The sequence below is a fragment of the Macrobrachium rosenbergii genome, chromosome 17, assembly GCF_040412425.1.
Source record: "Macrobrachium rosenbergii isolate ZJJX-2024 chromosome 17, ASM4041242v1, whole genome shotgun sequence".
NCBI classification, from domain to species: domain Eukaryota; kingdom Metazoa; phylum Arthropoda; class Malacostraca; order Decapoda; family Palaemonidae; genus Macrobrachium; species Macrobrachium rosenbergii.
Genome location: NC_089757.1, coordinates 37591363 through 37608537, shown reverse-complemented (window position 1 = coordinate 37608537; position 17175 = coordinate 37591363). Strand labels below are relative to the sequence as shown.

The following is a 17175-nucleotide window of genomic DNA, read 5'->3' as shown; positions in this document are numbered from 1 at the left end:
AGAGAGAGAGAGAGGAGAGAGAGAGAGAGAGAGAGAGAGAGAGGGGATTCTGAAGATTTTGGTAACTGTAATCTTTAACTATTGCAATGTATATGGTCGATGAAATACAGAAAATAAACAAGAAAAAGCTTAATTTTGAAGACATTAATATACCTACTGTACATCTCTCTAAAGGAAGGACGCTACTAGACTCAGGAGAGAGAGAGAGAGAGAGAGAGAGAGAGAGAGAGAGAGAGAGAGAGAGAGAGAGAATCTGCAAGAGCACAAGCTAATGGAGATTAATTATTATGGCGTAGACGCTGGTGATTAATGATTATGCTGAAGTTTACGAAAGCCATAATGGTTCCAAGGACGCTTGGAGATGTGCAAGAAAATGAAATTACTCATCTGTTCAACGATAATGGCTATTCTTGGCGCACTATCAAGAACAGAGAGTATTTATGTGTATTCTTGATCATTCTCATTCGCTTTGATTTGCGAGGCGTACTTAAGGAAGATGTATATTCTTACTCTTTTTTTTTTTATCTTATTTGATGGAAACTTATGACACATTGGAAGTTATATATAATGGATAAGTAGGTTATAAGAAGAGAGGTGAGTCAAGTAATTGATAGAGGAAGGTAGCAGGAGTTCTGTAGGAGTTTGGGAGAGGAAGGATAGCGTTTATAGAAGAAAAAATAAATATAAATATATGTATATATATACATATATATATATATATAGTATATATAGACACATAGGTAGATGGATATAATTATATATAATATTTATATATACATATATATATATATATATATATATATATATATATATATATATATATATATATATAGATATAGATAGATAGATGATAGACAGATAGATAGATAGATATAATGTATATATATATATTATATATATTTATATATTCTTACAGGTATATATATATATATATATATATATATATATATATATATATATATATATATATATATATATATGCATGACTGAGATACATACCGAGAGAGAGAGAGAGAGAGAGAGAGACAAAGAGAGGTTAGAGAGACAAACACATACCGCCAATGCCTAATGCGAGGTCAAAGAAACATTCCCGAAGGTCAGTTTACAAAAGGAAGCCGCCCCCGGGGGAGGAAGAGGGCGAGAGGGGGGGAAGAGGCGGAGGCGGGGGGGATTTAAGAATCTTCGAGATCAAGTAGCAAAGGCCGAACTAATCCCTTCGGAATCCCTCGCTGACCTTCCGTGTGCGACGCAAAAGAGGTCTTAAAAAGCAGCAGGGAAAAAAAGCAGAATTTGTAGCAGGAGTAGTAATAGAAAGCAGTAATATTAGTTTCGAGTGATGCTAAGCAAAAGGTTAATGGGCGGTACTGGTCTTTACTCCCTCCACGCCCCGACTTCACCCACACCCGCCCATCCACACGCCCACCCAAACACAACCCTCACACTTACCAACTCCCCCACACCATCTACATCCCACCCACACATACTCCTAACATCCCACCCACCAACCCACCCACCCACTCCCAAATCCCACCCACACCCCTCAGATCCCACCCATCCACCCACCCCCAACACCCCACCCACCAACCCATTCACTCCCCACCCACCCACACCTGTCACACCCCACCCACCCACACCCTCTCACTCACCCACCTACTCCCACCCACATCCCTCAGACCCCACCCATCCACCCACACCCTCAGACCCCACCCATCCACCCACACCCCAGACCCCACCCATCCACCCACACCCTAACATCCCCACCCACCAACCTATTAACTCCCCACCCCACCACCCACACCCCACCCACACCCCACCCACCCACACCCCCACACCCCACCCACCCACCCACTACCACACCCACCCAACCACCCCCCTCAAACCCCACCCACCACTCCCACACCCCCCATCCACACCCCCTCACTCACCCACCCACTCCCCATCCACCCACACCCCCTCACTCACTCACCCACCTCATTCACCCACACCCCAAAAACCCCACCCACCCACTCCCAAATCGCACCCACACCCCTCAGTCCCCACCCATCCACCCACACCCTCAAACCCCACCCATCCACCCACACCCCTAACACCCCACCCACCAATCCACTTCCACACCCACCCACACCCCACCCACTCCACCCACCCACACCCCTCACACCACCCACCCGCCCACACCCCACACCCTCCCACTCACCCTCCCACTCCCCACCCACCCACCCACTCCCACACCCACCCACACCCCTCACACCACCAACCCTGCCCACACCCCTCACACCCACCCACCCACCCACCCCTCTCACTCACCCTCCCACTCCCACCCACCAACCCACTGCCCCAACCCAAAACTTTTTCTTCCAGCGTAAATATTTGTAGTTTCTGCCGCTGCTGTTAATAAGGTCACAGATCTTCAAGTTCACGTAAATAAATAATAAAAGGCTTCGTTTATGCTTTGACGAGTGAAGGGGGGAGAGGGGGGCGCCATTTTGGCGTAGCGCCTTCATCATCATTAATCAATCCAGTCTCTCTCTCTCTCTCTCTCTCTCTCTCTCTCTCTCTCTCTCTCTCTCTGTATAATAACCCCAACACACATTTTATATATATACAAATATGTATATACATGAATTTATAGACAGACAGCTAGAAATATACATACACACATATATATACTGTATATATATATATATATATATATATATATATATATATATATATATATATATTTAGTGTACAGTACATAAATATATGTATGTATAACTGAATCACGAAAATATGGAACGTGATGAATATATAAATAAGATAAAATCCACAAAGGAGGGTCCTTCATTTTATATATATTGTATATATATATATATATATATATATATATATATATATATATATATATATATATATATATATATATATACCATATTGTCAAATTTAGTATAGAGTCACTGGTATTCTTCTTATTGTCACTTGAATAGGGGATCCATTTAGGGAAATTTTATCATTATTATTTAGAAGATGAAGCCTATCCATACGGAGCAAGCCCATCACAGGGGCCATTTGCTTGAAATTCAAGTTTCCAAAGAATATTATGGTGTTGATCAGAAAGTACCAGAAGGTAATAGGAAATACAAAGAAGAGATCAGTTATTAGAAGAGAAAAGATAAATTAACAAATTAATCAATAAATGGATAAAACACTAGGAATTATGAACGGAAAAAGTTTTTAATTAAAAGCAATATATCATATCATTTAACATCTTTCGAGCTGGGTGCAGTTGCGCTTGACTGCGCTTTAATAATAAAAAAAAACTCGACGGGACGCAAGCAATATATCAGAGCAGTTTTAATATTACACGACGTTAATGAGGATCGTTGCTTGCAATTGATGATGATGATAGTTTCATCATAAAAGAAAAATAATGAACGATTGTGAGGAAAAAAAGGTTCTCTATCTTCTAATATATGGAGTCACGTGTTTTATTTAGAGTAAAATGAATTGAACTGAATTGAATATAGAATATTATTAAAATAAATAATTTTTAATTCCCTTACCAATTCTTCAGCAGTTATTTTCTTTATGGATTCTCAATTACGTTCTTTAATCTTTCAATCTCCAACCCTTCTATTATAGATAAGTATTCATTCTGATTCGTCTAGTAATGTTATCATTTAACTCTCTCCACACATGTATGTATGTATGTGCACACACACAAACACACACACACACACACACACACACACATATATATATATATATATATATATATATATATATATATATATATATATATATATATATATATATATATATATATATATATATAGATATATATATATATATATATATATATATATATATATATATATATATGTATATATAAGTATATATATACACACGAGTATATACAGATATACATATACGTCCACAAAATAGCTAAACAACTATATTCATATTAAACGTATTGGAATTCAGTAAGACGGGATGGTTTATGTTCCAGATTCTTTAATTTATAAAGTATGTATACAACCTTCCGGCAACATACTACAGTCTTCTTCTTATGTACTTTGTAAATGAAAGAATCAGGAATCTAAATCACCCCGTCTTACTGAAGCCTAATACGAGTAACATGAATATATATACATATATATAAATATCTATATATATATATATATATATACATATATATATATATATATATATATATATATATATATATATATATATATATTAGGAATAATCAACACACAATCACGTGCAGAACAGAAATAAATTTCTGACTTGCATCAGGGTCAGGGTCGAACCCAGGTCTTTCAAATGACAGACAAGACCACTGCCAACCTGGGTTCGATCCTGATGCGAGTCAGAAATTTAAATATATATATATATGTATATGTATATATATATATATATATATATATATATATATATATATATATATATATATATATCTATTATCTACTACCACAGGTGAAAAATAAGAGACGGGGTGTAGGTCCCACAGGTTTCTGACTTTATATTCAAGCCATTATTTTTTCACCTGTGGTAATGTGTGATAAATGAATCACGTACAAAAGTGATTATAATCATATATATATATATATATATATATATATATATATATATATATATATATATATATATATATATATATATATATGAATATAGAGAAAGCCCATAAAACACTATTTAAACATTGAAACCATGTAGTTTCCCAGGCACTAGCTTCTGTGCCCTGTTCTACCAGTGAACAGGGGCACAGAAGCTAGTGCCCGAAATATATGGTTTCAAATGTTTAATTAGTGTTTTATGGGCCTTCTTATATTCATATTACACTGTAGTATTACAGGAAAAGACATTCATATATATATATATATATATATATATATATATATATATATATATATATATACATGTATGTGTGTGCGAGCCTATATTAACAGACAATATAAAACTCGACGAGACTGATAAGAATTCAGACTCAAATTGAATTAACAAGTTTATCAAAAGCTAAATTACACCTTGGTACATCAGCCACAGGGCAAAAAGCACTGTCTATCTTGTTGAAGGAAGAGGAACTACAGGTCATATATTTTCACAAGACAAGTTACAATATTTCTCTCAAACCAAAGTTACTTTTAAATCAGGAGTTTCCAATTTTATAAATTTACTTCACACAAAAATAGCAGAGTTCACATTATACATTTTAGAATTCAGGACACAAAATAAAATAAATTTTATAATAACTAACAAGGATTAGAAATTGGGCCCGAATAGCATTTCATTTCAGATGTAGCTTGAAAACATAAATGTAGAGACGATTTAAAGTAAAAGGCAATCGAATAGAAGTCTGAATCCTGTTGTTAATCCTACTGGTAACCCAATGGAAAACGGCGTCTGTAACAGTTGAAGGATACTGTAGAGGAAATACCGACCAAGTTATGTGGTGGAAGGAACTCGGCCCTCTCTCCTCTCTCTCTCTCTCTCTCTCTCTCTCTCTCTCTCTCTCTCTCACATACACACATGAAAGAAGAACAGCATAAGGGAGAACTAGCATGAGAAGAAACTCCAGACCACTTTTAACACTTTAAAACCAAACAACGCTACGACTGTCAGTCTACAGAGAGACCACCATCTTTAAGCAAATTACCCATCTCTCTCTTCTCTCTCTCTCTCTCTCTCCTCTCTCTCTCTCTCTCTCTCTCACACACACTACCTAACGGCACGTTACGCAATTGCAAAAAGGGAAGGCTGGAACGAGGCGGAGGTCAAAGTACACCGCACGCAGGATGAAGATCAAGGTGAGTTGGTATCCATTTCCGAGAAACGGAAACCATCGACGTGGACGCCATGATTTGGCCCAGACAGATTTCGGTAGCCGGGCCTTTCACACAAAAATAAATAGATAAGTAAATAAACAAAAAAATATAAAAATTAATTAATTAATTAATTAATCAATCAATAAGCAGATTAATTGAACAACCTGACTTACGACGAAATGAAATACAAAAATTAAATATATATATATATATATATATATATATATATATATATATATATATATATATATAAAATATATATATATATATATATTTATATATATATATATATATATATATATATATATAAAGGCGCGCATCCACACTACAGTCAAACATGTTATACACACACGTCCGTGACTTATCGCCAACACGTCACAACAGAAGTCATACAATGTGGCATTTAGAACAGGGTGGTCTGTCAATGTCTTAGTGATTAAGCCTCGCTTACCCAATCAATCTGTTTGTGATATGTATATGATAAGTGGACTACATGTGTTGACAACAAGCTTCAGGGCAGTGTGGACACATCTCTAGATATACACTGCGGCATTTAGAACAGTGTGGTCCGTCAGTGTCTTAGCGATCACAAGCCTCAGTTTCCCAGAAGAAAAAGAGAGTTACAGATCACAACTATAAAAAATTAAGCACATCTTGAACGATGATGCCTAACCACGATGATGACTCAAGGCCAACTCAGAAGAAGAAGAAGACAACAAGGCTTCGTTTGTGAACCTCGGAATATCTCATCACAGATAACTTCTACACCTCTTGAACAACAGACCTGAACTTTATGAGCCCAAATGAATGTTGAACCAATAGCCCACGTATAACCAAACACTTGGTATTGGCATGGGCAACGATCTCTTGAGCTAATACAGTCTATTTGTACATAAACAAATCATCGACGGCCTCAGATTCTTGCCCAGTGGTGTCACGGTGCTTGTGAAACACGTCACGCGCTCGTGGAATGTGAACAAACACGAGCATTCCTTGAACAAAAAAAATTCCTTGGCGAAATTCCTTGATTAGACTCGTTCGTCCCCACATACCAAAGTCACCCAAGGAGGTACTCCTTGAAGTCACCTCCCTCCTCCCCTACCATATAAATTCCCGAGTCAGTCCCTGAAGCCATTTGCTTGACAATACTTGATGGCCATACAAAGAACGTTGCCACTTTTCCATTGGTATACAAAGAACGATGCCACTTTTCCATTGGCGCCTTGATGTTGCGCGCCAGTGGCCCCATTCACAGCAAAGACGAAAGAAAAAAAATCCTCAATTGGGGAACTTTTTGGACAATGCCTTTCTTGGACGCGCATACATACATTCCTCAACGGTCGCGTGGGGAGGCGGGATGTCGAGAAAACGAGTACATTCTGATCTATTTTAATTCCACGTGCAATTGCCGGCGCCTTCTACTCGGCTCTTTTGATTAATTCGCTTTTCAAGGCCACGCCTCGATAATAATGCCAGTTTTGAAACGATATTATTATTATTATTATTCATAGCTTAGAAATCCTAAATATTTCAAACGGCACTTCAAATGACGGCGGCGCTTTCGAGTCTTGCCACCAGATGGAGTTGGCGTTGAATTCAAAGCGAGCTACAAAAAAATCTTTATAAATTGCTATTGCTCCCCATAAATTCCGTATATTACTTGCAGACTCAAAGACGCCTGCGTTCTTAAGTTAGGATAATTGCGAATATAAAATATTCAGCGGTGGAATTATAATTGGCTCATATATTTTAACTTCAATATAATCGTGTTCATAAGATACATATTAAGCTGGCCTAATACAAAAAATATACATGCATACATATATACAAAGATATATATTCATATATATAATGTATATTTGTATATATAGTACATATATGCAAAATTATAAATTTAATCGCCACAGAAAATCCACTTTAACATTCAGTTTTCGTTACTGTATGTATACATATATGTACTGTACATACATATATATATATATATATATATATATATATATATATATATATATATATATATATATATATATATATATACAATATAGGTTAGTTGGTTAAATTAAGTTATTAGTACCTCTGAAGTAATTAGGGTGTGGGAAACATAATAAGATCATTTTCAAGAAAATTCTATAGTTGGTTTTTAAGATACGGTGTCCCGCTTTTTTTCAGGGAAAGGTCCCGGTACCCGTTAACATCTCGGGAAAATGCATCCCGGTCCTAGACAGCATTAGAATGTAACCAAATGCGAGAACGGGCTAATCCTCGAGTTTTCGGCAATCCCAAAAACCAAATCCTTACGACGTGGGATGTACATAAAATCTCCAGACTCGATTATATCGATTATGACAAATCCTACGTAAACAATTATTTCCTAAAATAATTACCGCGTCGGTTTGCAAGGTTTACACCGCCTGAGGGAATTAACGTCTCCATATCCTTCATTCAGGATGATTCATGCGAGCAAATTCGGCTCGTGGGGGGCCAGAATTTACCACCTAACGCCCCCCTCTCCCCTTTTCCACCCCTCCACCCTTGTCTCTCAACCCCTCCGGCTCCGGATGTGCCAATTAGCTTCAAGCAACTCTGACAGATATCTGACAGGTGATATTTGCTCAGGTAAACAATTCTTGACCACTCGCGAATCGGCCGCCGATGATGAATCATCACTGATGATTAGGTTTCGGGTTCCCCCTGAAAAGGAATGCTGGCTGGGTCTGTTTCGAAGCAACTGATGCTTTTCCTGATTTCGCGTGAGTCTCTTGTTAATATCAACTTACGAATTAGTTAATGACAATTAGTCTCTTGTTTATATCAACTTATTCACGAATAAGTTTATGATAATTCGATAGCAATCTTTACAGGCATCTGATTATTTCTAAATTATTCCTGGAATTATTACCAATTAAATAAACAAAAGTCCAAAAAATCCACTGTTATTAACTTATGCATGAATAATTTACCTGTTAATATTAACTTATTAATAAATTTGTTAATGACAGCTCTAAAGCGTTCTTTACTACAAGCGTTCAGTTATTTAAATCATTCTAGATTATTCCCGGAATTATAAAACCAGAGAAAATCCATTGTCATTAACTTATTCGTGAATAAGTTAACTATGATCATGAACTTATTCACGAATAAGTTAATAACAGTTCTATAGCATTTCCTACAGGTATCTGATTATTCGTAAAATTATTCATGAATTATACCAATAACCAAGAAAATCCATTGTCATTACCTTATTCGTGAATAAGTCATTTGCAAACATTAACTTCTTCACGCATAAGCTAATGACAATTCGACAGCATTCTCGACAGGCACCCAATTATTCCTGAATCATTTCTGAAATTATATTCACTTAAATTAACTGAGATTCAATTACTATTAAAATTATTCCTGAAATAATAACAAACAAATAAAAAAAGCTCCAGAAAATCACACTGAATTTATAAAAGAACACTTTATAAAATATTCTATTTAATTTACTATATACATCTTCGTAAAATAAACTTCTCATCAGCAGTTTCAGGGAGGCGCGAGGCCTAGGGAAAATAAAAATTTAGAATTAAATTATATTTTCTAACAAGAGTGAGGAACTAATATTTCAAGTTTATTAAAAATATGCATCCGTATTGCCTTATAACGTTAGTTTCCTATAGTCTACCAAGATAGACTACCATTATTTTGTAATTATTTACTTCCCTGTCCCTTGAAACTCCTTTCCTCTTTCTCTTTTTTTTTATTTTCCCTTAAATCTGGGAGGGAATTTTACTCATAGATGCAAGGGGGTAAACCAGCTCTAGAGGGGCTTGATAAAAGGTTGAGAACCACTGGTCTAAAGCAATCTTTTAGCAATTTCCGATTTTTTTTTTTTTTTTTGTCGGGGAGAGGCGGTACCACTCCAAAAAGTTTTCTGAAATTTCTACACCACAATCAATCAAAATCTTTATCCAGCTTTACTGAAACAGAGTTCAGTATTACATTGAACTGAACTAAATTGAATATAGAATTTAGGACAAAGGCCAGGCACTGGGATCTATGAGGTCGCTCAGCGCTGAAACGGCAACTGATGCTAAAAGGCTTGAAAGGTGTGACAGGATGAAAACCTCAAAGCAGTTGCACTGTGAATCAATTGTTCGGAGAGGATGGAAAGTAAGATGGAAGAAAGGGAATATGAAAGGAGGTACGGTAAAAGGAACGAAAGGGGTCAGTATTACATGCCATTCTCGCTAAATTTACATTTCAGATTGCTGATAACGGACAAACCTCCTCTTTGTGGATTTGAACCGCTGACATGTGATTTGCCAAGTCAACAGGTCAGTGGTTTTAAGAACTGAGTGCCTGCATTGTGCCTTTCAAAATATCTGTAATTCTTACTTCAGTAAATACGAGATATTTCTACTAAAGCAACTTTAAATTTCTTATTTACTTTCAAAAAATTTCTGTAATTTCAACTTCAGCTACGCTTAAAAAACATTATATTTTTGCTGAAGTGACACTCCAAACACTTACGAAAGTTCTATTCGAAAAGCAATCCAGAATATTCTTAAGTTTTTACCGTAAAAACATTCCTGACATTTTGGAAAATTCTTCAGAGGCGACATAAAAAAAATGCCATTACCGAAGGAACGTCCCAAAAATTCAGTTTCTTACTAAAAAGCAATAAAAATACGCCGAACGTCTATTGGGGTAATATTGAAAAAAAAACTGTCAATCCGCAACAATAAACTAATTAGCTTGACACCAGATAAACTACAATCAATCAATTAGTCAGTTTCAACAACAACCAAGTAAAAAATGCACCGAAGTTTCTTCGACGCAATCGAGTTTTTGGTATGAGCCTAGGCCCATTGAATCTTTCAGCCACGCCCCAGTGGTGGCCTGTCCTATAGCGCAGTCAGACGCACGATTATAGCTAACTTTAACCTTGAATAAAATGAAGACTACTGAGGCTAGAGGGTTGCAATTTGGTATGTTTGATGATTGGAGGGTGGATGATCAACATACCAATTTGCAGCCCTCTAACCTCCGTAGTTTTTAAGATCTGAGGGCGGACAGGCAAAGCCATCTCAATAGTTTTCTTTTCAGAAAACTAAAAAAATTGTAAATCCACAACAATAAAATAATTAGCTTAACGCCAGATAAACTACAATCAGTCAATTGGTCAGTTTCAACAATAAACATTCCAAAGAGAAATTCGCTTTGCCAATTCATATAATAAAAATATTGAAGGAATGTGATTATTACAATTTACCCCACGGCAGGAAATCAGGAATTATGAGCAGTAAAGACTTATAACCACTCTCTCTCTCTCCCAATCTCTCTCTCTCTCTCTCTCTCTCTCTCTCTCTCTCTCTTTCTCTCCCTCAATCTCTCTCTATCTCTCCCGCAATCTCTCTCTCTCTCTTTCTCTCTCGGGCCACCCCCCGCGCCCAAAATTAGCCTGACCCACCGGCCGAAAAATGAAGCATTCCTAAGCAAATGACTCGCTTCCTCTGAGCAACCCAAATATATAAAATTAAAAGTCTTTACCGAGATGTGCCCATTGTGCATGCAGAGCGCGCGAGCACGTGACTGACGTATCTGGGAATAAATTTAGGTGACTGTATATTTAGATGACTGACTGATTGACCGATTACTATTTTGTTACTCAGAGGCGGAAAATACAACGAATGAGGAGGAGATTGACAGTGATGACGTCATCGGAGTTTGGTCGATCTTTTCTTGGGAATTTGGTTAAATAATAATAATAATAATAATAATAATAATAATAATAATAATAATAATAATAATAACCCGGCTTAGCGCTATTTACGTGAAAATAAGCATATATATATATATATATATATATATATATATATATATATATATATATATATATAGAGAGAGAGAGAGAGAGAGAGAGAGAGAGAGAGAGAGAGAGACACTGGTACAGAGATTTAAATTTTAAATTACTTAAACAAAGAGAGAGAGAGAGATTTATGGTAGAGATTTAAATTTTAAATCACTTAGAGAGAGAGAGAGAGAGAGAGAGAGAGAGAGAGAGAGAGAGAGAGAGAGAGAGAGACGCATGGTAGAGATTTAAATTTTAAATCACTTAGAGAGAGAGAGAGAGAGAGAGAGAGACGCGAATGGGAGAGATTGAAATTTTAATTCACTTGAGAGAGAGAGAGAGAGAGAGAGAGAGAGAGAGACGCATGGTAAAGAGATTTAAATTTCAAATCACTTAGAGAGAGAGAGAGAGAGAGAGAAAGAAGCATGGTAAAGAGATTTAAATGTTAAATCATTCGAACAGAGAGAGAGAGAGAGAGAGAGAGAGAGAGAGAGAGAGAGAGAGAGAGAGAGAGAGAGAGACGCATGGTAAAAAGATTTAAATTTTAAATCATTCGAACAGAGAGAGAGAGAGAGAGAGAGAGAGAGAGAGAGAGAGAGAGAGATGACAAAAAACATATATTTTCAATATCCAATAATAACAGACGAAGCAACAATAATAAGAAATGACAAATTATCATTGTAATAATTACATATAACACCTTAACAAGAACCGTAATTTGCTTAGCATGAGCTCGATAAGAGTATCCAACCTTTATTGGAATAGCATAATTAAAAATATTTTAATGACCATAATTTTGTCTTTGTAGCGATAAGAACCAGTTAAAGCTAATTATCATTACCTGTCAGGTAAGGCCATAACTTACTAAAAAAAAAATTATATTACAACGGGAAAAAATATGAATGGTTTCCACTTCAAAATAATTATTGTTTTACGAGATAATCTAAGTTCCTAAACAGGCCGTTATTGTCGATATTAATTATTTCATTATTTAATCAATATTGACGTGTAATACACGTAGGGAGAACGATATTATCAAGCTATTTTTCAAGCAAGAGAAAAGGATATTAAACTTATATTTATCTGGTTTGTGAGGACAGAAAAGACCTTTATTACATTACGCATATATATCCCTAAATACAAACTCCCTTTAGAAATGCCTACAGTGCACCACGAGAGGTGCAATGACGGCACTAACCCCCACCCGCCCGAAATGGTTAATACCTACAGGAAACAAACGCCCGCGGGTAAGGAATGGTGCCTGCAGAAAAAAACTAAAAAGTAAAAAACGTCCCGAAGTTTCTTCGGCGCAATCGATATTCTGTACAGCCGCTACTGCATATAATCAAGGCCACCGAAAATAGATCTAGCTTTCGGTGGTCTCGGTATAATGCTGTATGAGCCGCGGCCCATGAAACTATAACCATGGTCCGGTGGTGGCCCATCCTATATCGTTGCCAGAGGCACGATTATGGTTAACCTTAAATAAAATAAAAACTACTGAGGCTAGAGGGCTGCTATTTGGTATGTTTGATGATTGGAGGGTGGGTGATCAACATAACAATTTGCAGCCCTCTAGCCTAAGTAGCTTTTAAGACCTGAGGGCGGACAGAAAAAGTGCGGACGGACAGACAAAGCCGGCACAAGAGTTTTCTTTTACAGAAAACTAAAAAGCCTCTGTGCAAAGAATTGTATTGGTGAAGAGATCCACATTGGTGTAATGTGAATATGTATTGGAAATATATATACAAACGAGAGCTATAGAAAGCCTGCTCGACTCTCCTTCTCAACTGAGAATGAGAATCGAGAAGGTTCTCGAAAGCTATCTTTGGTATATATAATATACTGTATATTTCTAACATATATTTACACTTACACCACTGTTGATTTCTTCACCATTTTAGTGACTTATGCTATTATTATTATTATTATTATTATTATTATTATTATTATTATTATTATTATTATTATTATTATTATTATTATATTCCTAGTGCTCTTAGAGTTATACTTAAGAAAACAATATTGAAAGTCGTGAAGATATTCACAATAGTTTAAGGACCCGAAATGCTCTCTTGAATTGAACTGAATATAGAATTTAGGCCAAAGGTCAAGCGCTGGGACCTGTGAGGTCGTTCAGCGCTGAAACGAAAATTGACAGGAAAAGGTTTGAAAGGTGTAACAGGAGGAAAACCTCGCAGTTGCACTATGAATCAATTGTTAGGTGAGGGTGAAAAGTAAGATGAAAGAAAGAGAATATGAAAGGAGGTACAGTGAAAAGAGAGAAAGGGGTTGCACCTAGGAGCCGAAGGCACGCCGCAAAGAACCTTAAGTTATGCCTATAGTGCACCGCATGAGGTGCACTCTCGACACTACCACCCCCCTACGGGATGTTCTCTTGAACGACCTCGAACTAAAACGAGCAGTTGTTCCAGGCTGCTTTAGTCCTTTGCGTAAAACAACTTTTTCTTTTTTTTAAGGTTTGTTCGCTCTTTTCTTTTATGTTCTGTGGGCAACGGAAAAATGATTTTGTACATTATTCTCATGATTATTATTTTGGGCTCGTTCTGTGAATAGGAGTCATTTTTTTTTATTTATCTTTTATGATAATTGTGTTCTGTCAGGACCCTCGCTTGATCAGAAGCAGCAAGTGGCAGCTCATGATTTCTCTCTCTCTCTCTCTCTCTCTCAATCATACACACACACACATACACACACAATATATATATATATATATATATATATATATATATATATATATATATATATATATATATATATATATATATATGTATATATGTAATAATATATATATATATATATATATATATATATATATATATATATATATATATATATATATATATATATATATATAAAAGCTCACCTTATACTTCACTACATTCCTAGCCTACTGCTTTCTACTTTTGTTATTCCAAATATCAGTTATCCAGCCTTTTTCCTTTGACCATCTTTTATCTTTCAGATCGTCCTTTCGCCAGTTCTTTTATTAATCTATTCTCCCATTCTCTTAGTCTTTTGTGTCCTCTTACGTCTGTGGACTCGGCGAACCCGTCCCGGGACGAGCCAGACACCTCGACAGCGCATGCGCACCAGCCCTTGGTATGCTAATGAAGTTTTGCCGATTGCCTTCTGTATTTTTTATTTTCCCTTTCTTGAGAGCCTGTGTGCTCTTGGAGTCCTCTTGCGGGGCTAATAATACTAATCATAATAATAATAATAATAGTCGTCTGGCTTCTGTTGGTTCGAGGTTAATTTGCATGCGCGAGCGAGCTCCTGTTTTTTTATTATTATTTTCTTTTTTGGTTTTGGTTGAGATGTTGAGAGGAAGTTGTTTTTCTTGTGTTTTTGTTGTTGCTGCTGTTGCTTGTAATGATGTTATATTATCGTTATTGGGTATATTAATAATTATTCTCTATTTTTGACCGCGTTATCAAAATCAGTATATAATAATAATAATAATAATAATAATAATAATAATAATAATAATAATAATAATAATAATAATAATAGACAACATAAGCACATTTCATGTAACACTTAAAAGGTGGTCTCCTCTCTTATAATAATAATAATAATAATAATAATAATAATAATAATAATAATAATAATAATAATAATAATAATAAAACTTGTCAACTGATTGAATATCCTGATTTGTGAACACAAGAACTCATTATGAGGTGTGTTTGTCGTAAGATTCTGGATTTAATCAAATTGGATGTTTTTGCCGCACCAAGAATCTCTCTCTCTCTCTCTCTCTCTTCTCTCTCTCTCTCTCTCTCTCTCTCTCTCTCTCTGTTAATTTTTTTATAAAATATTAATACAATAAATTCGGACACTTTAGCCCCACCATGAATTTCTCTCTCTCTCTCTCTCTCTCTCTCTCTCTCTCTCTCTCTCTCTCTCTCTCTCTCTCTCTCTCTCTCTCGTGTGTGGAAGCTTTGAGTCTCGAAACTGAATGTCAAATATAAATCACAAATTTAAATTACAGTCGAGCTCTGTCGAAATAACAAATAACAAACAGCATTAATCTATTGAAGGATATAACATTCATAACACAAAAGAACATTAATCTATAGAGGGGTATAACTCAACCATAACACAAAAGAACATTAATCTATTGAGGGATATATCGCATGCATAACACAGAAGAACATTAATCTATTGAGGAATATAACTCAATCATAACACAAAAGAACACTAATCTATTGGGGGCTATAACTCATTCATAACACAAAGGAAATCTTCTAAACCTTGAGAACAAAAACATCAGCAACCCAAATAAGATAACACGGAGATTTGACTAATGGACAACGTTAAATTAGCATTAAGATTCTTTTTTGTCAGGGGTGAATCCGTCGGTAAGTGGTAGTCGGGATTTTATCGCACTGGGCCATCTTCAGTCACGCCCTGTCTTCCTCCTCCCCCTCCTCCTCCTCCTCCTCCTCTTCCAAGCAGACGAAGAATTCAGGTGTGTTTATATATATTCTTTATATATGTATATACACATAAATATATAGTATAAATATATACATATATATATATTATATAATATATATATATATATATATATATATATATATATATATATATATATATATATATATATATATATATATATATATATGTATGTATGTATATGTACTGTATAATTTCAATATCCACAATGCCCTCTCAACTTCTCGAATTCTTCCCTAGATAAGCTTGTCGCCGCAAAGCCTTGAGATCCAAATGCAAGAAATTTGAAGAACTTGATATCAAGTAGCGGGCATCATAACTGCATCCAAAAAAGTGCGTAGAGTTCGGGAAGTTAAGAGGGCGTTGTGGCTATTACAATTATACATATCCATCTGGTAAAATATGACCAGTAGATTCTAAATAAATAAATAAATAAATAAATAAATAAATAAATGTATATATATATATATATATATATATATATATATATATATATATAGATAGATAGATAGATAGATAGATAGAGATATACCCAAGAAATCCTCAAAAAAAAAAAAAAGCAGGTAGAAAGACTTTCGAATATATTCAATATATATATATATATATATATATATATATATATATATATATATATATAAATAATTATATATACTGTATATATATATTGAAATTACGAGAAAACACAAAGAACTTAAATTATGAATCTTCTAATAAAAAACAATCGAATGTCAGCTTATTACCTGTTCGTACTTCTGTCCAAGTACCAAGAGGTTCCGATCTTCTTTCCAAAAGGCTGATCGACACCTGAAAAGAAACGTACCTGTTGTCACAAACGAGGTCCAAAGGTTATGTAATGAGATAATTCAGATGAAATATGGCTAAGAAAGAGAGAGAGAGAGAGAGAGAGAGAGAGAGAGAGAGAGAGAGAGAGAGAGAGAGAGAGAGAGATTCTGATTTGACAAGTTCACTGCTCTCAATATTATTATATAAAAATAATAATTACAAAGTAACAATGAGAGAGAGAGAGAGAGAGAGAGAGAGAGAGAGAGAGAGAGA

The 17175-nt window shown here is 35.5% G+C and overlaps 1 protein-coding gene across 1 annotated transcript; it reads left to right on the top strand.

Annotated features, from left to right (window-relative positions):
- Nucleotides 1-1336: 1336 nt before the first annotated feature.
- On the top strand, nt 1337-2392 carry LOC136847619 (uncharacterized). The gene has a single exon (XM_067119337.1). It carries the CDS (start codon nt 1337-1339, stop codon nt 2390-2392), a length of 1056 nt encoding a protein of 351 aa, XP_066975438.1.
- The last annotated feature ends 14783 nt before the right edge of the window (nt 2393-17175 follow it).

Bases quoted from the DNA above. Each gene is read 5' to 3' on its own strand.
- LOC136847619 (XM_067119337.1), top strand. From the start codon at position 1,337: ATGCTAAGCAAAAGGTTAATGGGCGGTACTGGTCTTTACTCCCTCCAC.